Below are 27,788 nucleotides of genomic sequence, written 5' to 3' on the forward strand. Positions count from 1 at the left end.
ATTTTTTCCGAACTATATTTCGATCATGTATATATATATATATATATATATATTGTATATCTATCATTTATTTATCCAAGACCTTTATTTCTGGAGTTTACAATATGTTTGTGAATTTAAGCATTTAAGCTAAATGTTTAGCATTTAACTTTCTCTTACCCCTGTTTAATCAAACACATTTAGTAAACAATAAAATATAAAATACATAACCGCGCGCAATAGTTTGGAATTCACAATTGTAAGTCGTTAATTTCCTTAAAATAAAAATAAAAATAAAAAAAAAAAACTAAAAAATATGGCAATATTAAATTCTATTAATTTCGAAGTAAAAAGAATTTTTTTTTATGGGTACAGCTCTCCTATCCTAGTTGTCTATTCTTCTTATTTTCACCAGCAATTAGTTACTATTGTGAACTCCAAAATGTATATAGATTTATTAGAGGGACATATATGATATTAGCTAAATATTTTGGTTTATACATCAATATAAGAACAGATAGGAGAAAGAGAAGAATTGGTAGCACATTCTAATACACTTTGTTATGTTTCTGTGATTCTTGCATGTATCACAATTTTTTAAAATTACATTGAGCTATGCTCAATTATTTTACATAGTACACTGTACAAATGTGACGTTCAAAATACACTTTCCAATGTTTCTAATAATTATGAAGTGTAATAATAAATTAAATTTTGTAGCATAAAAAATCTTACAATTGTATTGTATCTCTTATAATTGTTAGCAACTGCTATAAGGTTTGTACTTGTACATAGGGCAAAGAAAATCAATCCTCCTCTCTTAGTGTGAAATAAATTCTAACTTGTTTCATAAAAACATTGATTCTCGTTTTTATGTACATGTAAGTAAATGATCTATTTTTTTTGTTGGGTAATAAAATATACTGCTTGTGGAAATCCAAACAAAACATTTCCAGTTCCGTAACAGCCTTATATTCCACTCTCAGTCAATACATAAGTTAAGTTACTTGTACATATATTTAAATGAGAAGCAGATTTCGATAGATGCTGCAGTGAAAAAACTATGATGAAAATGAAAATTCCATAGTTTGGACAGAAAATAAATATTTTATAAATTAAGATCTCTATAAAAACACAAAACTAAGTTAAAAATTCAGGATATGGAAAATTTCTAATTTTGGAGATCCAGGATTACTGTGTGCATCTAATGCAATTAAATATCTTGCAGTGTAACATCTATCATCTGTCAAATGTCAAACTATATTTCTACGATCCTTTCAACACTGCACTTCAAATTCACTAAAATAATGCCATGGCCGATAAACATTTTGATAATTGTTGAAAGCAAAATGAACGATACATCCGTTTCACTTCAGGTTTATTAACAGAAAATATTTGTCCAATTAAATGTATATAGGCCTGGCAAGACATAAAGAAAGTAAATATGTTAATGTTGTCACACAAATGACAATGAGGACACCGTGTAGTTCTGCATCCATTCCATACTTTAGGATCTTTTCACCCACAGCGAGTCCTCGGCGAAGCATGTACAGCATTGATGGTGAGGCACTGTATCACTTGAGACACCGTTCAAAATAATATGATCCTACATAACCACCCCGCATAGCTTTTGCTACGTTTTGCTCAAATGCCCTTCTGTTGTTCTGTAGAACCTCAGCAGCATCTTTATTTAATGGATCTTCAGGATTTGGTTCCTGTCATTACATTTATTTGTCAATTTTAATAATATAAAAGAATTAACAGCAATTAGAGATATTAGGAATATCATCATGCTAAATATAAGATTATATTGTTATAATATCTTAAAAGAAACTTTCACACACAGGTGTGTGTGTGTAAATTTTGTTTCGAAAGTTTCTTTTAAGATATTATAACAATATAATCTTATTTTTAGCACGATTTTTTGTACCATATGTTGCAAGATATATTAATGTAATAAAACGTACTAGGAAAAGATATTGGAGACCATAGACAATGGAATTGATCGTGAGTACTGGCTTCCAATCCTCTCTCAAAATATTGAGGCACACATTACCATCCAAGTCAATATTAGGATGATAAACCTGAGTCTCGCATTTCACTTTTGGTGGCTCGTGCGGATAATTGGGTCCGACTTTGAAACTAAACACGAATCTACCACCTCTATAAAACCCCTGAAACAATCAACTGATTGAACCATAGGTTGACAACCTTGATATGAATTGCCATCGAATTGTTGACGTCGCAAAATGATTCAAATTTATAATTTTGGGACAATGAAAGTCATTATCCGATCCGATATCGTAAGGGATCTCTTGAAACTCTCCGGATAATACACGTGTACTCACTTCATCTGGACAGATGATTAGCTTAAAGCTTAGCAGATCATCGGGATCCGGAAATTCCGTACCGCATGTTTTCGGAAGATTGAGTTCGTTTATGTCTGAAAAAGGAACGCCAGAGATGAGAGACGGAGCGGCGTCGATGCGTCGCTATACAATCCCGAACCTTTTGTGATTCTCAACTGCGCCGCGGACGCCTTCTTCTGGGTGCCAGCCTTGGGTGACTCGCCATCTTTTTTCGCTTGTTTCAACGAGAATAATTTGATCATAGTTAGATCGCGCGCCAAACGCGGGCTAACATGCACGTATCTCTCGGACTGAGGTCGCGATCACGGATGGCATAAAAAAATCGCGCCTATAAAGATCAACAATTTTTTGACACCCGCGCGGGATCAATCGCTCGGTTGGTCCCGCACCACACGCACGTATCGCAGCCAGCAGGAGCTAGTGTCACGTGGACGGATGGTGGTCGCGAGCACGCTGATGTCACGGCATCGCGCGAGTATGATAACAACGGATCCTGCCGATCGACGCGTTTCTATTATCTACGAAGGGTTACTCGCGCTCGTGGATTTTACTTCCCCGACCGAAAGATGGCGCTGTCGGCGCGATATTTTCTCAGCCAATCACGTTTCACGAGACATCGTCTACGCTATTTGAATTTTAACGTTCTCGTATAAATTCAAATGGCGCGCACTTCTTCGCTTGTGAAACACGTATGCTGTTTTTTTTCTTCGCAATAAGACGTTCTAACAAGATTTCCAAGTGTCCCGTTGATGCTTATTTAAGGTAACGTATATTCGAAAATATTTTGTAATTTAGTCATATACTTTTCTGCCGATTTTAGAAATTGCAAAATTGCATGCAATTCGCGTATCGTTGCGTGCGAAATCTCATGATGTGTAACGATTCATTATATAATCGTAATTTGTTAATTTGCTATTAGCGTAATTTATATCGATATTTATCTATCGGATAATGCTAAATACAATAATTTTATTTGCCGAAACCCGTAATCGTTGATTTTAATCGTGAATTCATTCAAATAAAGTCGCGTATATAAGATAAAGCGACTATATGCATCATTGCATGTTAATAAGAATGTAACATATATATACAAACAAATTGGCAATATGCTCGATATTTGAACTTGAAATAACTTTACAGCGGAATGACGTTTCTAAAAGCGCTATTTTCGAATTGTCATCCGTTCATTTGAGAGAATCGACGATCAATTGGAGCACCCTCACTGGATGGGCAATTCTAACGCCAAGGAAAACTATCATAATTATCAGCAGTATGATAGTCAGGTGCGTGTCTTATCTGGATGTATATTCCTAACCTGTAACAAAATTATTTATGTATCATTAAAAAAATATTTTCTCTGTCATATATTTCCTTTATTCCACACTATACATTATAACTAAATATACATATCTGATATTAATGATGTTTTTAATTTACAGTATAGCCTTAGCAACCTACTTGGCGGAAGCTGCGTCACAACAACACAGGCTTCTAACGAGGAACAAAGATCATTATCTCGTGCTTCCCATAGAAGGTAATGTGAATAATATATTTAGCATATTAGATAATAGTTAATCTTTAATAATAGATCTTTATCTATTTAAATATTGTGGCTGAGTAGCCAAACTTAATTTGTATTTGTTGTTTCAGTTGGACCAACGGTGGTCTACAGAATATTTATGCATCTTCCAAAACAGTATGGCCAGTTCGACGATTTCAGTCAATCTTCCTACCAGAATTTTCAATTAAGGAGATACCTATGAAAACAGGATATACTTTCTTAGATATAATAGCCAAAGGTACTTATGGAAAAGTATATAAAGTGCAAAAACAAGAGACTGGTCAAGTCTTTGCACTAAAAGTCATTAGCAAAGCCAGGATTATAGCAGAAAATGCTGTCAAGCAAGCCAAAGAGGAGGTATGTGTATATGTCTGAAATAACAATATTGTTTTGATAAATATGCCATTGATATGAGAAATTTGATATTTTATACTTAGGTAGCAATACAGAGAATGGTTGGACATCATTCTTTCATAGTAAATTCTATTCACAGATGGCAAAGCAAAAAGACTTTATATATATGTACGTACATACTTCTATTACTTGCATTGATGTTTTAACTATAAATTATTTAAGCACAGTCTGAGATAAATTTACAGAAATAAATAATATTACAGTGATGGACTACATTTCCGGGGGAGAATTATTTTCACTAGTCGATGAGTTTGGTTGTTTACCTGAAGAAGTAGTTAGGATATATGTAGCTGAAATTGCCTTAGCTGTAGGTAAGAATAATTAAGAAACAATGACACATTATTGCTAATATATTATTAACATCTGTATATTTATATAAAACATGTATATATCATGTATAGATTTTCTACACAACGCTGGCATAGTGCACAGAGATCTGAAAACCACAAATGTTCTGCTTGATGAGGATGGCCATGCTGTGATAATCGATTTTGGTTTTGCCAAATGGTTGCAACGCACAGAACGTACAAATACATTATGTGGGACACCTTTTTATATGGGTAAGAAAATTTTATTATGGAAATATAATGCGAATTGTTTAAAAAATAATGATTAATAATTTTAAATATTGAGTACATTTTTCTATATTGTTTCGTTACATTTATGCAAACTGTCTTTTTTTTTTCAGCACCTGAAATCTTAAGAAAAGAATATTATGGACAAGAGGTTGATTGGTGGTCATTGGGAGTTTTAGCCTGTTTTCTACTTACAAATGAGGTATGAGTTAGATTTTTAAGTATAAGTCATATATTCTACTATATGTCCGCAACTCGACATTTTCATATCTCACTATAAGTATGCGACTAGAGTATCATCGTATTAGAAGCGCACAACATCATAAGACTCCGTGGCGCAACGGTAGCGCGTCTGACTCCAGATCAGAAGGTTGCGTGTTCAAATCACGTCGGGGTCATAAGCTATTTTTTTTTTCGTTCTACTAGAAATTATATTAATAATTAATTAATTTAGCAGTAATTGTTTTTTATTGCATTTGTTTTAAAATATATAATCAACTATGTGTCTTTTAATTTAATATTTATGTGTTCGAATTTATAGATCATAAAATTGGTTTGCATTAGTATTCAGATATACACATCGAGACTTTTATAGAGTTAACATAAAGAAACAAACGTGATTATCACGTCAATGTACAGTAATTGCAAAAAGATAACGCCCCCGGGTGGGCTCGAACCACCAACCTTTCGGTTAACAGCCGAACGCGCTAGCCGATTGCGCCACGGAGGCAGTTGACTGCGTTTCTCCGACAAGTACAGTTACTGATATCCAGGATTATCATCCACTTTTCGTAGGGGACCGTCTTTTCATAAACATTCATTAAATTTAAAAAGACTAAATCTCTACAAGAGAAAATGCGGAAACTAATTCGCACTATCCGATTCTGAATTTAATTTCACGCGGATTTCACTTTAATAAAATCTTTTAACAATAGCTGCAACAATTAATTATTATATAATAATATTAAAAATGGCAAAGTTCTTGCAATATATTTAATAGTAAAGAAACACGCGTGCTTTTAAATAGAACGAGCGAACGCGCTAGCCGATTGCGCCACGGAGGCAGTTGACTGCGTTTCTCCGACAAGTACAGTTACTGATATCCAGGATTATCATCCACTTTTCGTAGGGGACCGTCTTTTCATAAACATTCATTAAATTTAAAAAGACTAAATCTCTACAAGAGAAAATGCGGAAACTAATTCGCACTATCCGATTCTGAATTTAATTTCACGCGGATTTCACTTTAATAAAATCTTTTAACAATAGCTGCAACAATTAATTATTATATAATAATATTAAAAATGGCAAAGTTCTTGCAATATATTTAATAGTAAAGAAACACGCGTGCTTTTAAATAGAACGAGTTAATTTATGTCTTCGTTATTTAATCCGAGGTTTATTTCGAAGTTCAACATGAGAATCGAATAGTCGCGTTAATGTTAAAGGCGTGAATACACAGGACCATACAATGAAACGAAATAATCTCGCGTTGCGTCGCGTGTTGCAAAATTCTTTCTCTTGCACGCCTTGACATTTCGCCAGGTCCGCTCACCTTATATATCGCGGTATAATTGTTTACACCTGGTGCATCATCGAGCGTTGCTCGCTCGCCCTTTGATTAATCTGCTGCATTGCGAGGAGAAATGTCGGCGTGCCGTATGCGATATTCGCAAACAATTGCGAGACTCCATTGGGAATCTTGTGCAAATGCATTCTCCATGGATAGCCAATTCGTTATGGAGCTGCATTAGCGCGAGAATAGAAAGGTAAGTGTCAGCTATGACGGCATAAATTTGTGGATTTGTCTCTTGACGGTCGCTTGGCAGATTGATTTTGCCAGAGTTTGCTATATAAAAATCTATAATTCTTCAACTCTGAGTCAGAGATGAACAGATACTTAAATTATTTTTTCGATTATCTCTGAAAATATCGCAAAATATAATATAAATATTTTTTCTCCTTTCTATTTTATGTATCTTCATTTGTGATACATACATTGCATACAATCACTTGATTGATACATATTAATTTCTTTATTTGTCTGAAAAGAGAATCGATAAATATTTCTATCGATTAAATTCTTCTGAAAAAATTTGATATAAATCTTCCGTAATTAATAATTCTACACGTTTGTAATTTTATTCACAAGAATCTCCTCTTTTTATTATCTATATATTTTGCAGGTATGTGTTTTATAAAAAAATCGCGAACTCTATTATTTTATGAGAAACTAAACTTTCAAGTAGATAGGCCACGATCGTGAGATCCTGAAATGTCGTGAGATACATTTTGTGGGCATGATAAAGAGTTAAGGGCCGTAAGTTAAGGGGCATTATCATTTTACTCAATCCGTCGGCGGTGCATGCTCGTTGTATCCTGTTATTTGATGTTGAGAGAAGTGCGAAGATGTTTATCGGCTAGCGGAAGCCCCCGATTATCATATCTGACGCGGTAGATTCACATGCTATTGAGAATGTAAGTGCTACTTTGTGACTCACTTGTTATTAACTTATTACCACATGTCGGGTCCTTGTCGTTTCTGCGACGCTGAAACGCGACACACATTGCGATTGACAGATCACACGACCGCTACTACGCCTTATCGCGACGACCTAACGTTGTGACGCAGATTTGTGCGAGCTGCGCAAATCGCGGGATTTATCGGCGTGTGTACCCCTCGCGTACCTCTCGTCCGTCCCGGAGCATTGATCTCTTCGCAAATATATCATTCATCGAATACATCCATTTTATATATCTTCCGTAAATAATAGCTCTTATCGAAGTATGCTTGCTGGACAAGACTATGCTTCAATAGGTCTAAATTGTTGCAATGATTAAAATCTAAAAATTTTGAAAAGACATATTTACATAATAATTTTTTACATATATATTAATATACGACACGTAAATGTGTATGTTAATATAGTAAAATTATTGAAACAAAATTGTATACATATGATTATGCATACGATTTTTAAAATCCATTATTCTTGCTTAGAACTTTGCGTATTTAACATAATATTTTTGCAATGTCTTTAGTAGATCTTATCCGATAGATCGTGGAAATTGTCAAAAATTATTTGCTCTCTTCATAAAATATTTCGATGAGACAGAGACATTTAAATGAACCAAAAAACAGCACGCGTGCATATAAGAATTGATTATGTGTGACTTATTGTTATAGAGATATTTTTCTCTTAATTCTACATATATGCTCCAAAGTTTCGCATGATAAAATACATGCGAACAATTATGAATGATTAGTAAATAGCAACGAAATATATAAACGAGACAACACGGGATTTCATAGTAATAATAATAATTATTATTATAACGATGATGTGATAGCAATAATACAAATAATAATATTAATAATAATAGTGGTACTGGTACTAAATCGTAATAATAATAATAATAATAATGACATATGTAATATCTCTAAAAAGAAGACAGAGTCGAGCTACTTACTATATAGTTTATCGGAATGGGGATGTGTAGAAGTGCTTGTCATTTTCAGATGGGATATAGGGGGATTCCATAGGGGGATGACAGATATCGATCGGGAGGGGACCCTGGGTTCGTCCTCGCGGACAGATCGCGGTGTCCGCCAGGACGAACGGGAACGCCACTCGGTGCCAGGCCGAGTCGCATTCCGGGGTGAGGCGAGGGGGAGGGGGATCATCGTGTGTTCTCCATCACGGTCGTCGGGATTACCGAGATCGAGCGTCGATCACGTGCGTATCGATGAAATAACAATCGATACGAGTGTCGTTCCACCCGTGGGCGATGCCGCCGACAGTATCCGGCAACACGCGATCGTCCCCGGAGATGCGCTACCGAGATCGTAGTGCGCCGTGAAAATCGGACAACCCTACCCTAGAAAGATTGATCGGGTCGATGGGGTCGTTCCTTCGCGCTTTCTCTCTCTTTCTCTCATTCACGCTGCGCTGATACTTTTACATTTTCTGGGCTCATCGTTACATGCTTCTTATTCTGACATTTCGACGTTTGCATTCTTGCGCTCTTGCTCGCTTTCAGACACACACACACATACATTCTATCGCTTGCTTTCGCATCTGTCGTATCGCGGCAAACTCGTGCATGCGTCTCGTAGAGACGCCGATGCATGAGCTCGACCCGATCCTTAAGAGGAGCAGTCCTCCTCTTCCTCGAGATGGTACTGCTGCTGCTTCTATTGCTGCCGCGCTGCTGAGGTTACTCGTCGATCAAACCCTCCTCGCGCCAAAATTTATTGCTCGGGCTTCGGGAGCAATTCCGCCAACTTGGACTTGTCCTTCTGTTCCTTCTGTTCCTCGGAGGACTCCTCGCTGCTCTTGGTCTCCTTGCTATCCTCGCTGGGCTTCTCTTCGGAAGATTCGTTGGAACGCTCCTTCGGCTCTTTAGCGCCTTCCTGAACTGGCTGTTGAGCAGGTTGTTGAGCAGGCTGTTGCTCCGGTTGCGACTTCTCAGCAAGCGGAAGCTCCGACTTGGCCTGAGGCTGTTCGAGGACTGTCTCCGCTGCGCCTCGCTTGATTTGACTGGACTCCTGAGACTGTGCCGCCGGCTGCTGTTCGTTGACCGCCTTCACTTGCTGGACGGGAGCCTCGGCGCTCTTCGGTTCTTTCTCAGGCTCCTCCTCGGCTATTGTTTCCTCGCTCGGATTCTGAGCTCTGACGGCCGGTTGTTCGACAGGTACCGTTTCTGGTTGTTCGCTCTTGGTGAGTATATGTTCTTCGGATGAGGGCGCGATATCCGCTGCGATCTGTTCGGTCTCGACAGGTCCGGATTTCTCCAACGGCTGGGCTGATTCCTGGGCGGCGGGAACGACCGGGACGGCGGGGACGACCGGGACAGCCGGGACGTTTTGCGTTCCTTCCGCGACGTTGGCAATTCCGACGGTCTCGCGGGTTACGCGGTCGGGCTTCTCCTCGATCTTGGCGAGCGACTGAATCGTGGATTCCTTCGGCTGTTCGGTCGCCTCGATCTTCTTCTCCTCAGTGGCAGGGGTCGCGGGAATTTCTGGAATTTCCTCTTTCTTCGGGATTGACGGGGTTGCCAAAGGTTCTTCTAATTTCTTTTCCTCCTTCAGTTCTTCCTTGACGATCTCGGCGACGGCGTCGTCAGCGCGCTTCTCGATGGCCGCAATAACAGGCTTCTCGGTCGCGGGTTCCGCTGGCTCCGCATTCTTGCCTTGAACGGCTGGTTGTTCCTCCTGGAAAACGCAAAATTGGAGGGTTAAATTTACCTTGAGAATAGTGTAAAAAGCGTTGAAGTATGATTAGATAAACGAGACAATTGTCATTGGATCAAGATAAACTATTCGATCATCGGAAATTAAAAAAGCTTACTGCTTTCTCGGCTGGAACCTCGGCCGGCTGCGGCGCGGGCTGCACCGACTCTTTGGCCTCGGAAGCGGCCCCCTTCAAGGACTCGTGCTCCTGCTTCTCGGCCTCGGCGGCCAACACCTTCGGCTCCTCTTTCTCCACGGAATCGATTTGCTCTTCGGATGACTTGGGCTGTACCTGGACTTCCTGGATCACCGCTTTCGGCTGTTCTGGCTCTTTCTTCGTCTCGATTGGCTTGGCTTCCTCGGAGCTCTTGGCAGACGCGACGACCGCGGCGGACGGCTCGGTCGGCTTAATCTCCGCCGCAGATTCCGCAGGTGCGTTACTCTGCACAGCATCCGCCGCTTTCAGGGCAGTCTCCGCCGGGATCTTCTCCTCGACAGACACGACCGGTAGCGGCTCGTGGCCCGCCTGGTGATCGGCCACCGGCATGGTTGCAACCATCTTCAGCCCCAAGAGGCACACCATTGTAATTACGGCGAACTTTATCATCGTGATATCTGCAAAAAAAAAAAGATTGAATTTTAGATTGGTGAATTATATATTATAAAATTGACAAAATCTCGTTAACTTAATTCTGTTAAAATGAAGGTTCTATTAAAGTACAAAGTTTTTTTTTTTTACAATTTTTAACAATTCCACGAAATATTTGAAAATATAATTATTTTATATTATAAAGGATAAAGGAAAATATATTTTCGATTAAAACTTAAGATTATGCTTTTTTTAACTAACTTTATGATTCATTTATTGTTACACATTATTTAAAGTTACAGAATTAAAAATAATTACGAACGTTACAATCTTTTTTTTTTTCTTTCCAACGATTGATCCTTCTATATCTAATAATGCTCACTCAGACCTACATCGAGAAAATGTTGAGACACGCAATCTTTCAGTTAGACGAACGGACGCGAGGACGAGCTGTCGTCGTGAGAGCTTGTCATGAATGGGACAAACGCATGAATGGACCCGATCGTGGATCGCGAGACGAAAGTACGACAGCTATGATCGCGTTAATGGGAAGAAGAGCCGGAATATGGGATGCGGGGAGAAACGGGAACGTCACGCTCGGTACCGATGGACATTTTACATCGGGGTTGCCGCGAGAGAATCGGCAGGAAGGAGAGGGACGTGTGACATTGAACCGAATGCACCGAATAAGGCGAACGTTATGGAACTAATGACAGGATGCGTGCCCCTCACGCTCGTTACGTACGCGCATACGGTTTCTCCGTGTACGTTTGGTTTCTCACTCCGTATAATATATGGAGAACAAGCGTTTTTCGTATCGACTCTTGTTTTATAAGGTGAATAAAATATTAAGGATGGATCGCTCATTTATATCTCAAATAAAAATTTACGTGGAGAAATGCCGGGGCATCGATGGCTTTTAAGATACAGGCGATTGAAAATGAAATTATATTTCGAGTAGATTTTACTTTTCAATAAATATTAGATTTGCGTTTGTATATAACGTGTAAATTTATTCTAGAATAACAGATTTGAAACGTTCATATTTTATGCGAAAATAAAAATAATAAATTAGCATTGCGTGATGCGAGTTCTTTGCATCGTAAACGATCGCGAAATGCAAAACATCGCTACGCGAGTGAAACACTAGATTAGTCTGTTTACGAGTAGGCGTATAGACATGAAATCGAAGATAAACGACGCGGTATTTACGCGTCATCGGGTTTGGTGTGGCTGGATTGGCAATCATTAACGCTCGAGTTAACCGTGATCATTGTTACAAAAGCAATCACTTTTCCAGTCTAGCTTGCTATTCTGCACGACTATCATCGATTGTTTCAGCAACAATTTCAATAGAAAGTCATCACTAAAAATAATATTTAATTTTACTTTTGTATTTAATTTCATGCACCCCTTTTTGAATATATTGATTAAAAATTATGAAATGTAATCTTGAAATCAATTTTTAATGATATGTAAAAAATTCAGGAGGTTTATGTTATTCTTAAATCATATGAAGTAATGAAGATTTCTCTTAGATTTGCTTATATTCGCTCTTCGAAAGCGGAGATTGCGCTTGTCGTACGCCTCGTGGAAACTGTCGGGTTGCGGCAAACCGGAATGCGTTGTCGGCGCGGTAGAATCGAGAGGGAAAGACGGCGACAAAGATAGGAACAACGAGGCGTAGTAACGGAGGACAGTGAACGGGCGGAAGGTAGGAAAACGATCGAATTTTTACGGTGAGATCGGCGCGAGTTCGCGTTTGGCGACACAATTTCAGCTGGCTGCAACTGCCATATTCTTGCGAAGCCGGCTGTCTTTTCGTAACCGCGTCGCCGATCTCGTTAATATCACCGAAACCACCTTGCAATAGAAAGCGGATCGATTTCTCCCCCTGATTTTTATCAAAAATTATATCTGTGAGTATTCGCGAGCAGAAGATATCCGGATATCAAATGCAGAAGTATCTTTTTAATTATAATCGTAAAGGCTGATTTTGATTTGCAATTATCGAGGGTTTCGACAAAAGAGTGATGTAAGACTCAAAACAGACAGCTAAGATTCAAGTCTCCAAATATTCGCGTATGGAAGTGTCCGCGACGAATATAATTACACCGGATGTAGGCGATGTGGTGCGTCGTCGTAATAAACTTAATTGCGAGCCGATTCAAGTACCATACCCGTCGACTCATTATCCGTGCATCACACGTACGTTAATTATTTCCTATACGACGTCACGAGACAACATATGACGGATGCGCGCGTGGCGATACCAACGATTTCGACGTAATCTCTTCCGTTCCACGCAATCTTCGAAGAGAGAAAGAAGAAGAAGAAGAAGAAGAAGTAGAAGGAATGGACGAAATTTTTTCGAAGAGGAAGGCGACGCGTCGTTGATCGCGCTACGAATACAAATAAGTGTTCGTCGGCCAGGTCGATAGATGCAGGAAATGCCTGTGAAAGATGATGGACGTCGATTACCTCATCAAGATCATCAGAGATGTAATGATGGTACCACGCTTACAAAGAAGTCGCGTATGCCATCAAGCGCTTCAACGGCAATGATTATAGCCTTTTGCTTCTTCTCTCTCTCTTTCTTCTCGCCTTTCATCCTCGCGGTTTCTGATTGCGGCGTATTGAAATAGCGCCTGCTCGTCTAATCTGAAGCCGCGAAATTCCTTGGTTCAATCTAAATTTACGAAATGCAGCGCTCGTGCAGCGGGAAATTGCGAGATTTATGTTCCTTGCCTGTTTTAAATCTATGTAACTTACTTCGTCGCACGAGGAAGATCCTATTAATTAAGAACAGAGATCGTTTGCAGTATGATGCTCGCCGAATATAAAGAAAAAGGAAGCTATTCGAGAAGATGGCCGCCGGTTGGTGACCTCGAGTTGACGTTGCGGCGCAGGTAATTCGCAGATTGACAGATTAGGCTGTCTAATTAAGGATCGGAAAGCGCGTCGCGAGAGAGGGACGCGAAATTACGCAAACGCGGTTGCTGCTTGAGAAATCTACAAATTATGTATACAGCGACGACGTAGTGCACGCTTTGCACGCGAATGACGCACGTTTTGACCTCTTAACACCGGACTCTCCATCAGAGATGTAATGATGGTACCACGCTTACAAAGAAGTCGCGTATGCCATCAAGCGCTTCAACGTCAATGATTATAGCCCTTTGCTTCTTCTCTCTCTCTCTTTCTTCTCGCCTTTCATCCTCGCGGTTTCTGATTGCGGCGTATTGAAATAGCGCCTGCTCGTCTAATCTGAAGCCGCGAAATTCCTTGGTTCAATCTAAATTTACGAAATGCAGCGCTCGTGCAGCGGGAAATTGCGAGATTTGTGTTCCTTGCCTGTTTTAAATCTATGTAACTTACTTCGTCGCACGAGGAAGATCCTATTAATTAAGAACAGAGATCGTTTGCAGTATGATGCTCGCCGAATATAAAGAAAAAGGAAGCTATTCGAGAAGATGGCCGCCGGTTGGTGACCTCGAGTTGACGTTGCGGCGCAGGTAATTCGCAGATTGACAGATTAGGCTGTCTAATTAAGGATCGGAAAGCGCGTCGCGAGAGAGGGACGCGAAATTACGCAAACGCGGTTGCTGCTTGAGAAATCTACAAATTATGTATACAGCGACGACGTAGTGCACGCTTTGCACGCGAATGACGCACGTTTTGACCTCTTAACACCGGACTCTCTTGACACGTAAAAGACAGAGTTGTTCGTGAGTTAATCTTTTCTTATGGACTCTTTACAACTATGAATGTCATATATATCTAATGAGAGACATTTGTTTCACAGAGAAACATAAAAGTGAATAAAATTTCATGCGAATAATCCGTTGAAATTTCTCGCAATTAATTTGCATTGTTATTTTATATTTAGTATTTTATATTATTTTATTTGTTATTTTATATTATTTTATTTATACTAATTAATATAAAAATAATAAATTTGCACGCGAACACTACGATGCATTTTTATCCTGTTTCTCGATAATTTCAAAAAAATTCTTTGCTCGCGCTGCAGCCAAAGAGATTTTAATATAAAATAATAAGAAACTTAAATTTACATTAGATTATATTCGATTATACTGCAATTTTTTGATATGAGATTATAATTTTTTCTTTCTCCTTCTGAATTAAAATTAGCGATTACAAATAATAAATATGTACATATTTTATAAACAATTTCTTCTTAATTATTTTTAATATAAGACAAACAGCTTAATGTTTAGGGGATTCGATAATCGTCTTTGTTGGCAAAGAGGGAGACGTTTTATCGAGGCGCGTCGCTATTTCGAAAATCCGTGTTTGCTGCGCCTCGACTAATTGAACGAGCGATTACCAGCGTGAACGGTGAATAATAGCATTGTCGCGCTCCACTTTCAAAACTGTCTCTATTACCGTCGCGGTAAAATCGCGACACGGTGACTCGTTATCGAGTCCTACGCGTATTGCGAAAGTAGCGTAGCTAGCCTCGAGAAAAGTCTCCTGCGCACAAAATTAATAATCAGTCCGAGTCAACCGCGTCTGACGATCACACATGTCACTTGGACTCGAGATTTTATCAAACGGCTATTATAAAGTCTATCGCGTAATTCATGTTTCGAAATTAAATGAAACATTGGATTCCAGGTTTAAATTCATATAAGATTTAATGATAAATTGATGAAATGTCAAAAGCGAGAAAAAATTTCACTTAATAATTACGGATCGTGATCGATTATTGAGAGAAGTTTTCGAATTCGCGTTTTGCTCGATGTCAAATTTCCAAGCTTATGACTTAACGAAAAAATTCGATGGATTGACAAGCGTTTCGAGATTGTCGACTCAAGTAATCCGTGGTGGTCGACAGACGACGACTTGTCTCGTTTCCTATCGAAAGAGCATCTCTCTCTCTCTGTCGCGAGACAGAGTTTCTTTGCTCGAGGGTTGCAAAACTCTGCGAAAGAAAATGAAGATTGTGTACTCACGTCTTTTTCTTTTCTCCGTAAGCGAGTAACTTTTTGCTAGACGAGTTGGCGTCGGGCACGGCTTCCTTTGCTCTTCTTCGGCTTCTCTTGCTCTTGTCCCTCGGGTCGGCTCTCACCGGTTCGCGTAAACTATCGATCAGCGCGATCGATCGGAGAACGAAATAACGCGGGGGAGTTCTGTCCCTTCTCTTTCTCTCTCCCTGTCTGTCTTCCCTCTCTCTCTTTTTTTCGCGCGCGTGCAGATTACGCTCGTTTGCGAAGGATCGTTGGCGATCGGGATGAAGGTTGGGTCGTGTGTCGAGATGGAATCGTCGGGGCCCCGCTTATATACCCATTTACCCACCCGTGCTAGCGGCCAGGATCGTGCAAGGGGGCCCCGACCCTCCTCGCCGATCGAGCCACCGGGAGGGGCCCCTCTTTTAGTCTTCTCTTCGCCGCCCTTCTTGGACTCTATCTGCTTACCTACCTACCTACCTACCTACCTACCTTATCTCTCTCCTTGTCTTACATCTTTTCCTCCTACACCGCTTCTAGCATTTCTGCCTCGATCTCGCTCGCTTCTGCTTACTTTCAACTTGCTCGCCGATTCTTTTGCTCTTTTCCGTTTCGACCCACGACATCTACACTCGACTGTCTCATATGCCCGGTCCTGAAAAGATCTCCGAGTTTGAGAATGAATTCGTAACGTGGCTTGTGTTGCTGACCTAGTGGGATAACGTCTTGAATGGACTTAACCCTTTAATTACGAACACTGTGTATGTATGTACGTTCAGCTAGAATAGAAACTTTGCAATAAAAACTAAAGCACTTCCTACTATTATTTATTAATCATTGTATACGTCACGTTGATGTAAAGATAAAAATAATTAATCTGAACGATATAAGCCTGTGACTCGTAAAGAATTAAATCGTGTATCGTATATAAGACATTCTATATTATTTTATAGCAAAATCGTCTTTGGTTTACTACCAATTACTAGGATGTTTTTAGTAGAATCGTAAAGTTGCTTTTACATAATATGAGATAACTTTTGTGAACCGTAGATAAGTTTCGGTTAAACTTAGATATTCCAAACAACTCAGAAAATTCAGAAGAAGAATAAGAGATACATAACTGCCTACATGAATGCCTGAGAAACCTGAAAAAAGATTAGGAAGTTTTTTAAAACTTCTGAAATACATCTTATTATTCAACGTATATTTCTCTCATCTATATTTTTATATTTTTATATTTAATACTTTATTATTCGTCACATTATAGCATACAGGATGGCATTGCGAAAATTTATATGATCTGTCTGCTAATACACAAATTATTTTATTGTCTATTAAAGATATATGCGGTCGTTCATACTTGCCCGATTAATCGTAGTTGAGGACGCACCTGCAAACTTCGCATGCCGGTATGACGTGTCGCGTTTGTGTTTTAAAAGCATTCATTTGGGACCATTCAACATATCGAGCGGAAGTGCAACGGCAGGACTATATAGGCTATGACAGACCTTGAATACGTTTGAAGGGCCCAATCGACATTTATTTTTTACAAATTTGCAGTGAGTAATTAATTCTCAACAAAAATAAAAAAACAGATTATTTAATGGGTTTAAGGAATTAATTAAATGAAATGCAAAGTGTGTTTTCGAAATATATATGTGCTCTATCACACATTGTTAAAAGTCCCGCTATTTATCCATTATTCCTCGGTAAATTTAAAGGACGTTTATTAAGTCTTAACAAACTGTTATCGTCCTTCCAACTTTTAAATATGAATTATCAGCAATATGACCTTTTCTTCTTGGCGTGAGGACAAATCTTTTCCGTTGAGGGCAAGATTCGTGTCGTCAGTACTTACATACGTGTCTTTCTCTCATTCGCGGCAAAGATGTTTCTCTCAATGGACGTAAATGAATCTCGCACGTGCTCGACATGTTTAAATGGCCGAAAGTTTGCGTGAGCAACAGCTATTTTGTTTTTAATTCTTAAAGAAAAAGAGATTTTTTTAACTTTCACTATCGAAAAAGTATCGCACAATAATACAAATTTTCCACCAAAAATATTTCTCGATATATAATTAATACTCTCTTATATTTTTCCATATAAATAAAAGAGAAAATATACAGATACAATAAAATAAAAATTTTTCGTAAAAGCATTAAGAAGAACGGCTATGGGAAACTGAGCATTCTTCATTTAAAATCCTTAACCAAATATTCACCAGATAAACAAGGAGATCAATAATTATGGCTTTCTCTGCAATAGTTACTCATAAAATAAGGATTTTAATCATTATTTTTTTATCCATTGAAATTTCCATTACACTGCATTACTTTACGCATCGCAAATATACTGCGAATTTGATAAATCTTGAGCCGCCAAGAAAATTGTTTTATTTCATTGCTGTGATTCATCGAGGAACGCACGATGAATCGCGTACGCGTGTGATACACGCGTCAGTGCGCACATATATATAGACACTATTATGTAAACCATAAGTTTACATATCGTTCTGTCTCGACGCAGCATAATCATTTCATTAAAAATTATGTATCAATATTGACGATAAACCCTTACAATTTCAACATAATAATTAACATTTTTAATTCATTTTTGAAACGCGTGTTTGCGTTTTTGTACTTAATCTTCCTAAATTTATTAAGGTCATGCGGTTGGAATCATGATTTATATGATCATCGCGGCTATTTAAATGATATTTCGAAAACAGAGATTTGTATATATTTTCTCTCTCTTGTTACTTGGTCCAAAATCTTTTTACGAATATTATAAAAATACACGCTATATATATATATATTTTTTTTTTTCCGTTCATAATTCGTATAGTTTTTAATATTCATTCCTTCGATTAAAATAATATGCTATCGGTAATTTTCCTCATCATCGCTAAAATATTTTTGCGCCTAAACTGAAAGAGCCGTTATTATACTAGCGTTTTCGCGGTCGATGCGTGCATAATTAATGCAAGATTAAAATCGTGAATAATTCATGATTTTTATCTTGATGGTGTTATATGTAGCTTATCAGAAATGAGATCGATGACCTCGCTTGTTCGCTATCTCGACTTCACATCGTAAAACTTTGGAAAACTTTAAATCATTGGCAGGCCGTAAAATAAATTGAATTTTGCATATTTTTGTAGAAGGTACAATTAAAAACTGTTCTTTTCAACTAAATTACGCAGTTTATATTCCTCCAGAAAGAGTAAATTACTTTTTATTCATTAAAACGTATTTTTAGCGATCAATTTTCTACCCTTGAAGAAATTTAGAATATCTGACTTTTCTATTGTTGGCTATGAGTAAATTTTCACCCATGAATAGACACGTGATATTCTCGGTGCTCTTTTTTACGTATTCTTTCGTAATATCGTGCTCTCTTCCTGGATTCTCAGTTATTGCTAAGGCGGTGGCGGCGGTTGCTTTACAACCAACGATTCCCAACCGTTATATACCGTTAGAATAATACGCGTTTATTAAAGTTGCCGTTTGCGAAAAAGCAGATTCTCCATACGTTTGTATGCAATTACATCTAACGTTTATAAAACGAAAATTCTTCTAGGTTTCTTAAATTTTTAGCATTAAATAAGTTTATAATTAACGCCTAAATTTTTGCTAAAAAGAAATTAATTCTAAATTTAAAAGAATACTTTATAAACTTTATTTTATATTATTTTATATTTTCAGCTCTTTCTCTCTCTCTCTCTCTCTATATATATATATATGGGATCTTATATATATTTTACTTGGATGTTATTTCGCCTACTTTGCTACATAACGTGGAAAAAATAAAATATTAATGTGTGAAATATATAAATCTTATTCGTTACAGATTGCGTGAAAAAGATCGTATAAACAGATATGCTACCGGGAATCCCGGTATAATTCGTTTTTGTGATATAATTATCGCAATGCTAATTACTACATAATTGTGCTGCTTCGAGAAAAAGTACAACGTTTTTATTTTTAGTTCTTATAACGTTGTAAGCACCGCTCATTTACGTTGTCTCTTTAACAGCACTAATTGCGAATAACGTCCGGCCGCGTATATCACGTAGAGATTCTCGTAAGTTTTATGTGTTAATTCCGGAAAGTATATCTTTACACAAGCATATATATCCGAAGGACGGCGTCGATGATTCCCGCGAACCGCAAGGCTAAAAACAAATATTCTATTTAAATTATCCATTCGGGACAAGGATACCAGATATAAGGAAGAGAATGGCAGTTAGAATTATACGAAATTATTAAAGCTTTCCGAAGAAACCTTCGAGTGTCGTGAGACATTTCTATATATATAAATTTTTTTATTCTCAAATTTTTTAGAGGCAAGAATCTTGTTTTTTTTTTCAATAAAATGGAAGAAAATTTGCATTCTTTTTGCGATATATTCCGTGCAAGAATTTGTCACATTGGAACGAAAACCTGAAACTCGGAGATACGCGAAATTCCCGTTTTAAATCGATCTGCCACGCCACTTTGCTCTTGCGTCCTGTTGTCCGCTTATCCCCGGTGCTGATTAGCACAGACGCGATTTCTCACAGTCCGGCACGTGCATCAAGGACGCCATTGATGTGCGCGCATATAAAGTCGGGATTTTATTGCCGCGTATAATAAAAATAAGCGCAATGTATACACACTTGCGTGCGTCTGCGATATTCCGCAGAAATAATTATTTTGTGGATAATAATGCCGCGTACTTGACTTTCGTTAACCGCAAAGATTTCATTACCCATCCTGTTGTTTTACATATGTTGTATTACGTAACGTTCCTTTTCTCGAATGGAAAATTCGCGAACGACGCTTTTTGCGATTCAGTTACAACGGCGATAATTGCCTCGGTTAAATAATCGGTTCGTCAATGACTCACGAACTGCCAATGAGACTTTTAGCAATATCTTGGCACGAGGTGTGCCGAGGACGCTGTTAAAGTGTCATCAAGTGACGTATTTGGTACCGCACAAAACGGTCGCACCTATGTTGCAACTGTTATTGACCGTGAGCGATTTATAACAATTATTTATCATGTATCATACTGATGTGCAGAGGATGATATATGTTAACAGTGTTCCATAATGACATTCTCATCACGTTTAATCCAAGAATGTGCAACCTATCAAATGCATGAACGAACGTGATAAGCGCGATAAGCGATGTATTCGTACATCAAACTTTAAAGTGTGCGACAAATCGTGAGCTTTTCAAATTCTTAGGAATGTTTTGGATGTACAATAGTAGCAAAAAACTATCAAAATTAAAAAAAAAAACATATTTCTTACGTTTATATAATTTATAATTATAATTATAATTTTCCTAATTTATGGCAAAAACTGTTGATCGTATAAATACTCTCTGAAATCAATTGCAAGAAACAAAACAAAAATGAATAATTTACAGAAAAAGAGAGATAATTTTTTTTTACAGTTTTTAATAAATAACTTTTAAACGAGTAAGTGGATCTAAATCAAGTTTTTGCACAAATATTTATTGGAGATTTCTTAATATATGTGAAAATTTTTATTTTGTTGGCAATGTTTTTTCCTTGTCAAATTTGTCAATAAGTGCTATATTACGCGATTTTCCATAAGAATCAATACAAACTTTTAAGTTAAATAATTTCCAAACCGTTAAGAGAATTGTGCTCAAGTTTTGCATAGATACTCAGAAAAATAATAGAATAATCTACAAAATTTTTATGCTTTTGTCAATGTTTTGACATATGACACATGCATTCTTAAGACATCGATTGACTATTTTGTTCTATATTAGTTATTAAACCACTCTCTTATCTTTAATTAATATTATTGTTTATATTGCGAATTCTTCTCATTATAAGAGTTTTGCGTGAAAATAATTTTCGATTGATTGGAGAATTCTTTTCCATAATCGTCATCGATTGATATTACACGTACGCTTGAACGCCTTACTTTAAGATCACGTACATTTTGTATACGTCAGTACACAATCGTTGTTATAACTCGCGAGACGATAGAGACGTTTTTTTTTTTCATTCACCTTTGACAATCGCGCGCATTCGACGGTAATTCTTATTTAATCTCGGTGAATCACCGACTGATCGGTCATTGCTGGATACGCCGATCGTTAAAAGCGAGGTCTCGTTGAATCCGTATGTTCTTCGTTCCGTGCAACGCACGATACGGTTCTTGATTTATGTCTGTCTTTCGTCAAATCGCATCTCGTTGACCGACAATCTTTTCGGCTCGAAGGGGAATTTACATCCCGTTGCGTATTTTCTTTCTCTACCCCCCAGCAAGAAGTTAAGAGTATAATATATGAAACTACAAAGTCGTTAAAGATTGAAGGAGACACCAGTTGTGAGAAAACCTGTCTATTGCATCGTGTATTCCCGAGCAGTATATTAGCCCGCACTTCTGCAAGTGTATATTTTCCGTCGCGTGAAGATGAAAAAAAAAAAATCTGAAAAGGTGCTTTCGCGTATCTCGATGGCTCCCCGAGGATTCTCTTGTGCAACTGCGAGAGTGGTTTCGCGAACGATCCTTCTTCGCGCTGCATTATTTACGCGAAGTAAACCTATGTGCATCCCTTCGAAATCGCGCTTTTCTTTCGCAAGCGCACGAGATACAAAGATATCGAGTAAGAGACGCCGTTAAAAGCTATTATTTAAACAGTTCTTCCTACATTGCTGTGTCGTTTCTATTGTATATCATATCATAAGGACACGATGCAAGTGAATTGTTGCTATAGCAACCGAGGATTCAGGTCGCGCGATGTGGAGAAGAATGCGGGGAGAAAGAAGATGAAGAAGCGAGCGAGGAGAAGCCAACGTTTAGGCAGGTCCGGCCGACCTTGACTACTTGAATCCTAATTTTATCCCAAACCCAATCCGGTTTTCATGGCGGTGGCACATGGGAGGTGGTATCGGGGTTGCAGCTGGCCCGTCTGGATGCCTGTCGCCACCGTTCGTTTTTTCATTAATTAACGATACAATTAGCTTCTCGCATTCTCTCGAACTATAAAATATATATTTTAGTTCGATGCGTCGTTTTTCTTATAAAAAATTTCGTAACCGCACCGATCGTAACGTAATAAGTCCATAATAAGAAATATAAATTTATTTTTTAAGAAAGAAAGAGAAGGGGCAATTTAAAAAAAAATCGATATAGTAATTAGTTTGAAGTTTATATTAGTTAAAATTTGTGGAAATGAAAATATCATTAGCCAATAATGAAAAGAGAGAATATTATCTATAATACAGATTATAATAAAGGCTCGCGGGTGTTGGAAGATCTTTGCGATGAAATCTATTGGAGGGAGTGTAGATTTTCTGATGATTATGAAATAATGATGACACGTGGCAACCCAGATAAGAGCGGTCCTGTCGCGTCCTGCCGATGGCGACGAGTCTGCCTGCTTCTTTTGTCGCCTGCTTTTCCTCCTTCGCCTCCTCTCGTGCCTCCCTGACCCACAAATCGAGCGAGCGACGGAATCCAAGTTCCCTTTTTTTTTCATCCTTTTCGCGCGCGACGAACATACACGCTATCCCATTATCCAGGAATAGCTGCGGGTTTTCTAATTTTGCGAATCGACCGTGGCGAGAGGAAGCGACAAGAGAGTCAATCCCCATCGTAGCGGTCTCGCTCTTAGAGACAGGCTCACGGTAAATGGTCTCGCAATGTACGTCGTGCCGCAGACATTATACGGCATTATGGCGCGGATCGTCGTGTAACATTATGATTATCTCGCAAAGAGCCCAAGGTCTGTCTCTTCTCATCCTCCCCGATCGCAGGTGTAATTGTTCTTTCATTTGACGCGTACATCCCATCGCGCGATTCCTCGCTGTCTCTCGCCTTTTTTCCATCCGGACCTTTTCCACCTCGCACGACACTTCGTCGCGAGAGAATGTGGATCGATGAAAAAAAGCTATCACTGATATCTCGAAGGTCGCCTTTGTTCCTTTTGCGACTGGAGAAATTTTAAATATATTTTATTTAAAACTTCTCCAGTAATATATTTTATTAAAAATTTAAAATATATTTTATTTAAAATTTCTCCAGTCCATTATTTAAAAATTGTTGAACTGTCAGATTATTATTATCTAAATATATTCGGAGAGTAATAGATGAGAGTCAAGATCAAGACTATAAAAATCTGAAAATTTAGATTAATTTGAGTTTAATAATTCAAACACGCAAAAGATATATAATTTAGTCATCTATTATCATTATGGACAATAAATTTCATCTTTAAATCTGGGGTTTCATTCTCGCGTTTGTTAAAGGACGAAAATTTTCATACGAAGATATCAGCTCACGTCATCGACAAATAGATGGCGTATTCGCGGGTGATTATCTCGACTTCAGTCGCCTTTCCTACGATGTAAAGAAAGAAGGGAAGAGGAAGCACGAGCATACGGTGGCGAGAGAAGAAGGATCTCTGAACTCTCGCGCCTGAGCTCGCGGAGCTTTTGCCGGCGGCTATAGCTATTTTCAGCTGGCTCTTCTATCCTCTCCCTCTCCCCTTTCTCTCCGCTGGACGACTCCTCTCGTCGTGTTCCTTTTGCAGCAGCAACGACGTCGTTGCAGCAGCAACAGCAACGGCATTAGCCCCGGTATATACTATGGCCAAAGACGACGGACGGGGCCGGAACGGGTTGCCGTTCAGGTTTTGCCGCAGGGAATCGTTAAGATAATCGCCGCTATCCTCATCCTAACTTAGCCTTAACCGTACGATATATCCATGTCTCGCTCGCCAGCCCCGTCTCTTCCCTCCGCCCTTCCTCGTCCTTTCCTCCTCGACGTCCACCCTCTTACGCCTCCCTTCTATCTCTTCTCTCTCCGCGCTTTCTTCCCCTTCTCTTTTTCTTTATCTATTCCGATGCATTCCCCTCATTCACGTCGCTATGCTTCGTCGATGCAGACGAAGTGTGTGCATAAGTTATGCGGGCGATTCGCGATTTTGATTTAAGGGCGTAAAATTAGACGCATCGCATACTCGATTTTGCAACACGCGAAATTTATTCAGCGATTAATAGAGTGGCTTGGAAAATGATTACGATAATTATGGCGCCGCGCAAGGCGACGTGCGATTTTCTATATCTCGGAAGGACGCGATTGTGAACTCTCGAAGACTTTCATCGATGATAAAAGTAACCCCGACCATCGATCGTTGATGATTGTCTTTCAGACAGGTGCTTGCATACGCATCGACGAGCGCGTCACGTGTACGACGCGTACAAAATGATGATTCTGAGTAGACATCCTTCGATATTTTTTTCTCTTATCTCTTCACGACCATCTCTATGATTTTATCTTTATGACATTGATTATCGTCATTAAAAAAATCTGCATCAAGGATAGTTTCGGCAATTTGAAAAATTACACATCTCAGAAATCACGATTCCGATCTATCTTCGAGAAGATTGTTTCTTTAATCTTCTCTTAAATATTGTCTTTATAATTTATGACATTAAAATTAATAATTTAATTATGACATTAAAATTACTATGGATGCCACATTAGCTTCACTATCTGCAGATATTGCAGTCTATCTTCTTTCCAAGTGTAATTTCTCAAAGCTAAAATATACATATGAGGTGCGATTTTCGTCAATGGCATCTCATTTCGCTATTTTAATCTCAATCATCCGCCGTCCCCAGAGATTCTCCTTTCCTCGGGAAGTCGCGGGGAGCCGCAAGGACGCGGAGGTGCAATCGGTCGTCGTCGCCTGCCGCCGCCGGCCGGTCGTGCACGCTGATGTATAATGCGTTACACAGGTATTACAGGTATTATCCGTATTACACGTATTACGAGTATTATACGGACGTACGTGTGCGACCTCGAAAGAACAGGCCTGGCATGACGGCTTCTTCTTTCTCCGATTTCCCCCTCGCGTATCTCCTCTCTCTCTTTCTTTCTCTTGGCGTCCGCATGTCCCCCTCGGCTACATCGTCATCCTTCCCTGCATGCACAGCCTCACTTCATCCTCCTCTTCTCCTTTATCGCGCGACTCATCCTCTGCTCTCTCTCTCTCTCTCTCTCTTTCTCTCACCTATTCTCTCTCCTCTACCTACCTCTTCTGTTATCTTTTTACCCTAAGATTCTTCTCCTCTATCGCGCGACTCATCCTCTGCTCTCTCTCTCTCTCTCTCTCTCTTTCTCTCACCTATTCTCTCTCCTACCTACCTCTTCTGTTATCTTTTTACCCTAAGAGCTCAGAGCGAGCGGGCGGTTTAACGTCCGCGACTTTTTCTCGCCTTCCTCCCCCTTTCTCTCCTCCTCATCTTCTCCTCCTCCTCTTCCTCGATTCCGATCATCTCGTCTCTGCAGAGTTGCACTCCTGAGCGCTTCGCGCTCAATGCATCTCTATGCAACCGAGATTCAAGAAATTTTGCATCGTATCGTGTTTCTTTATCTCAAATTATTGAACAAAAAAAAAATATAATTTTTTATATTTTATATTTTTTTATTCGATTCAATTGAATTTGAGGTATAACTTTATTTTAATGAAAAATACTTTGATCCTTGAAAGGTCTTTGAAAGATCTTCGTAAAATGCAATATTGCAATTCTCTCTTTCATTTGATATCTTAAAACTGTCATAGAAAAAGACGAAGTTTACTAAAGATTATGTACTTGGATTAATAGGCACGATAGATTTTAAATTCTCTGTATATTCTGACGAGCGATTGCAATGTTTTGCAATCAACTGTGCATATTTTATATTTCTCAGAATTCCGTAAGATTCTAATAAATCCGATAATATCGAATACTTGAAACTACAGCGTAGTAAATTTTGATTTGTGCAATACAAATAATGATATGTATCGGATTATTACATCGTATCAATCTCCTCGTTCGCGTATGATTTTCTTCTATTTCCTCAATAAAGGCTAATAATAGAAAAAAAAACATTGCATGAATCAAATTTTATATAATAATAATAATAATCTTTATTGTGCAACAAGATACATTTTGCAACAAGATAATCTTTAAATTCTTCTAATAAAATAATATTCTAATCTATTTTTATGCTAGTATTTCGCATCAAAATTAGTTGCTATTAATTCTTTTTGCACTAAAGCTCTTCAATGTGTATTATATTTTTTTATCTTAAATTATCTCGAATCATTTTTACTTCTGAAATAAATCAATTAACAAATAATATATATATATTTAATAAAAACTTGATTATATAAATGCTTTTAATATTGGAAATTTGATTTTTTTCTTTTACTAAAAGGGTTCGTCAATAACAGTTGATGCAATGAAAGTTAGTAAATATGAACTTTAACAGAGAGCTTGTCTATGTGAATATAAAATTTTCATAAAATATGTTCACAATGTAATAATCCTTTAAACGTCATCGCGCAAATAGGCCATGCGAATCGAACAAGACAGATATCATCGATCTTTACTCATGGAGAAAACGACCTCGGTATAATGCTCGACCTTTACGAACCGGTCCCCCGCGAGTACAGTCCATTTGCATGCTGACACAGGTGTATATGTTGCACACGATGGGCGGGATCCACGTTGTAAGGTCTCGTACACATTAGATGTACACGCTAATAACAGGCTTTGCTGCTGCGAATGACAGTCATTTGCTTATCCAATTTAGAGTCGCAATAAACTTTTCTAAAGGTGAATAAATTCGCAGGTTTTATTAAATAATTAATTAAATTATTTTATAAATAATTTATTAGAGTTATCGTTAATCGGGTTGCATATAAATCTTTATCCCGTTTATCGATATTACTGGCGATTGCTCGGGACGATCAAGAGCGAAACGTGTAGATTCGCCTTTAATCCTCGGAGATGGGAGAGGAAGACAGGTTTCGTCGATCGCGAGGGAAGGCGTTATGCATCTCGTTGCAAACCCGTACCCGGTACGGTGGTCTGCTATCGGCTAGAGAATGATCTCGTTATACAGTGCACGACCTTAGCGAAACTGGTTGACAGGAATCGATTTGTATGCGTTGCTAGCTGCGGCGCAATTAATTATGTTGCATAGAAAGAATTCAGTTAGAGTAGACTAGTCCCAGTTACATCGACAGTACTCATTAAATGAGCGTGACTTAATAATTTTTTTTTCTTTTCTA

The 27,788-nt window shown here is 38.4% G+C and overlaps 3 protein-coding genes, 1 long non-coding RNA gene and 2 other non-coding genes across 8 annotated transcripts in view; 2 read left to right on the top strand and 4 right to left on the bottom strand.

Annotated features, from left to right (window-relative positions):
• Positions 1 to 928: 928 nt before the first annotated feature.
• LOC115239846 (NEDD8-conjugating enzyme Ubc12) lies at positions 929 to 2,775 on the bottom strand. Its single transcript, XM_029814632.1, has 4 exons — positions 2,488 to 2,775; positions 2,328 to 2,422; positions 1,947 to 2,153; positions 929 to 1,694 (listed from the first exon to the last, which is right to left on the bottom strand). Exons 1-4 carry the CDS (start codon positions 2,588 to 2,590, stop codon positions 1,554 to 1,556), a joined length of 546 nt encoding a protein of 181 aa, XP_029670492.1. The 5' UTR covers positions 2,591 to 2,775; the 3' UTR covers positions 929 to 1,553.
• Positions 2,776 to 2,926: 151 nt separating this feature from the next.
• The window catches only part of LOC115239845 (serine/threonine-protein kinase S6KL-like), a 49,083-nt gene continuing 24,221 nt past the window's right edge, over positions 2,927 to 27,788 (top strand). Inside the window, exons 1-8 of one of the 2 annotated variants that reach the window (XM_029814631.1) lie at positions 2,927 to 3,110; positions 3,489 to 3,631; positions 3,788 to 3,882; positions 3,999 to 4,266; positions 4,347 to 4,431; positions 4,527 to 4,634; positions 4,725 to 4,883; positions 5,012 to 5,100. In XM_029814631.1, the coding sequence (XP_029670491.1) occupies positions 3,575 to 3,631; positions 3,788 to 3,882; positions 3,999 to 4,266; positions 4,347 to 4,431; positions 4,527 to 4,634; positions 4,725 to 4,883; positions 5,012 to 5,100 (861 nt within the window). In that variant the 5' untranslated portion in view covers positions 2,927 to 3,110; positions 3,489 to 3,574. Of the gene's footprint in view, positions 3,111 to 3,272; positions 3,632 to 3,787; positions 3,883 to 3,998; positions 4,267 to 4,346; positions 4,432 to 4,526; positions 4,635 to 4,724; positions 4,884 to 5,011; positions 5,101 to 27,788 lie in introns of those variants that run through there. The other variant, XM_029814630.1, reaches the window with a different exon arrangement.
• Positions 4,873 to 5,904, bottom strand: LOC115239847. Its single transcript, XR_003884681.1, has 2 exons — positions 5,094 to 5,904; positions 4,873 to 5,021 (listed from the first exon to the last, which is right to left on the bottom strand). It is a non-coding gene; the product is annotated as an uncharacterized LOC115239847 (long non-coding RNA).
• On the top strand, positions 5,225 to 5,296 carry Trnaw-cca. Its single transcript has one exon. It is a non-coding gene; the product is annotated as a tRNA-Trp (tRNA).
• On the bottom strand, positions 5,555 to 5,628 carry Trnan-guu. The gene has a single exon. It is a non-coding gene; the product is annotated as a tRNA-Asn (tRNA).
• LOC115239844 (neurofilament heavy polypeptide-like) lies at positions 8,429 to 16,020 on the bottom strand. Of its 2 annotated transcripts, none has more exons than XM_029814628.1 (3): positions 15,700 to 16,020; positions 10,250 to 10,746; positions 8,429 to 10,113 (listed from the first exon to the last, which is right to left on the bottom strand). In XM_029814628.1, exons 2-3 carry the CDS (start codon positions 10,736 to 10,738, stop codon positions 9,151 to 9,153), a joined length of 1,452 nt encoding a protein of 483 aa, XP_029670488.1. In that variant the 5' UTR covers positions 10,739 to 10,746; positions 15,700 to 16,020; the 3' UTR covers positions 8,429 to 9,150. The 2 variants fall into 2 exon arrangements, with proteins under 2 accessions (XP_029670488.1, XP_029670489.1); XM_029814629.1 differs by lacking the exon at positions 15,700 to 16,020 and adding an exon at positions 13,202 to 13,339.

This window comes from Formica exsecta, unplaced genomic scaffold, assembly GCF_003651465.1.
Source record: "Formica exsecta isolate Colony F162 unplaced genomic scaffold, ASM365146v1 scaffold395, whole genome shotgun sequence".
Classification (NCBI taxonomy): Eukaryota; Metazoa; Arthropoda; class Insecta; order Hymenoptera; family Formicidae; genus Formica; species Formica exsecta.

Excerpts from the sequence above, each read along its gene's own strand:
- LOC115239844 (XM_029814628.1), bottom strand. The coding sequence starts at position 10,738 with ATGATAAAGTTCGCCGTAATTACAATGGTGTGCCTCTTGGGGCTGAAG. Across the intron at positions 10,114-10,249 it reads AGGTTCCAGCCGAGAAAGCA|GAGGAACAACCAGCCGTTCA; the intron begins GTAAGCTTTTTT and ends TGCGTTTTCCAG.
- LOC115239846 (XM_029814632.1), bottom strand. The coding sequence starts at position 2,590 with ATGATCAAATTATTCTCGTTGAAACAAGCGAAAAAAGATGGCGAGTCA. Across the intron at positions 2,423-2,487 it reads GCAGTTGAGAATCACAAAAG|ACATAAACGAACTCAATCTT; the intron begins GTTCGGGATTGT and ends TTCCTTTTTCAG. Across the intron at positions 1,695-1,946 it reads GTCTCCAATATCTTTTCCTA|GAACCAAATCCTGAAGATCC; the intron begins GTACGTTTTATT and ends ATGTAATGACAG.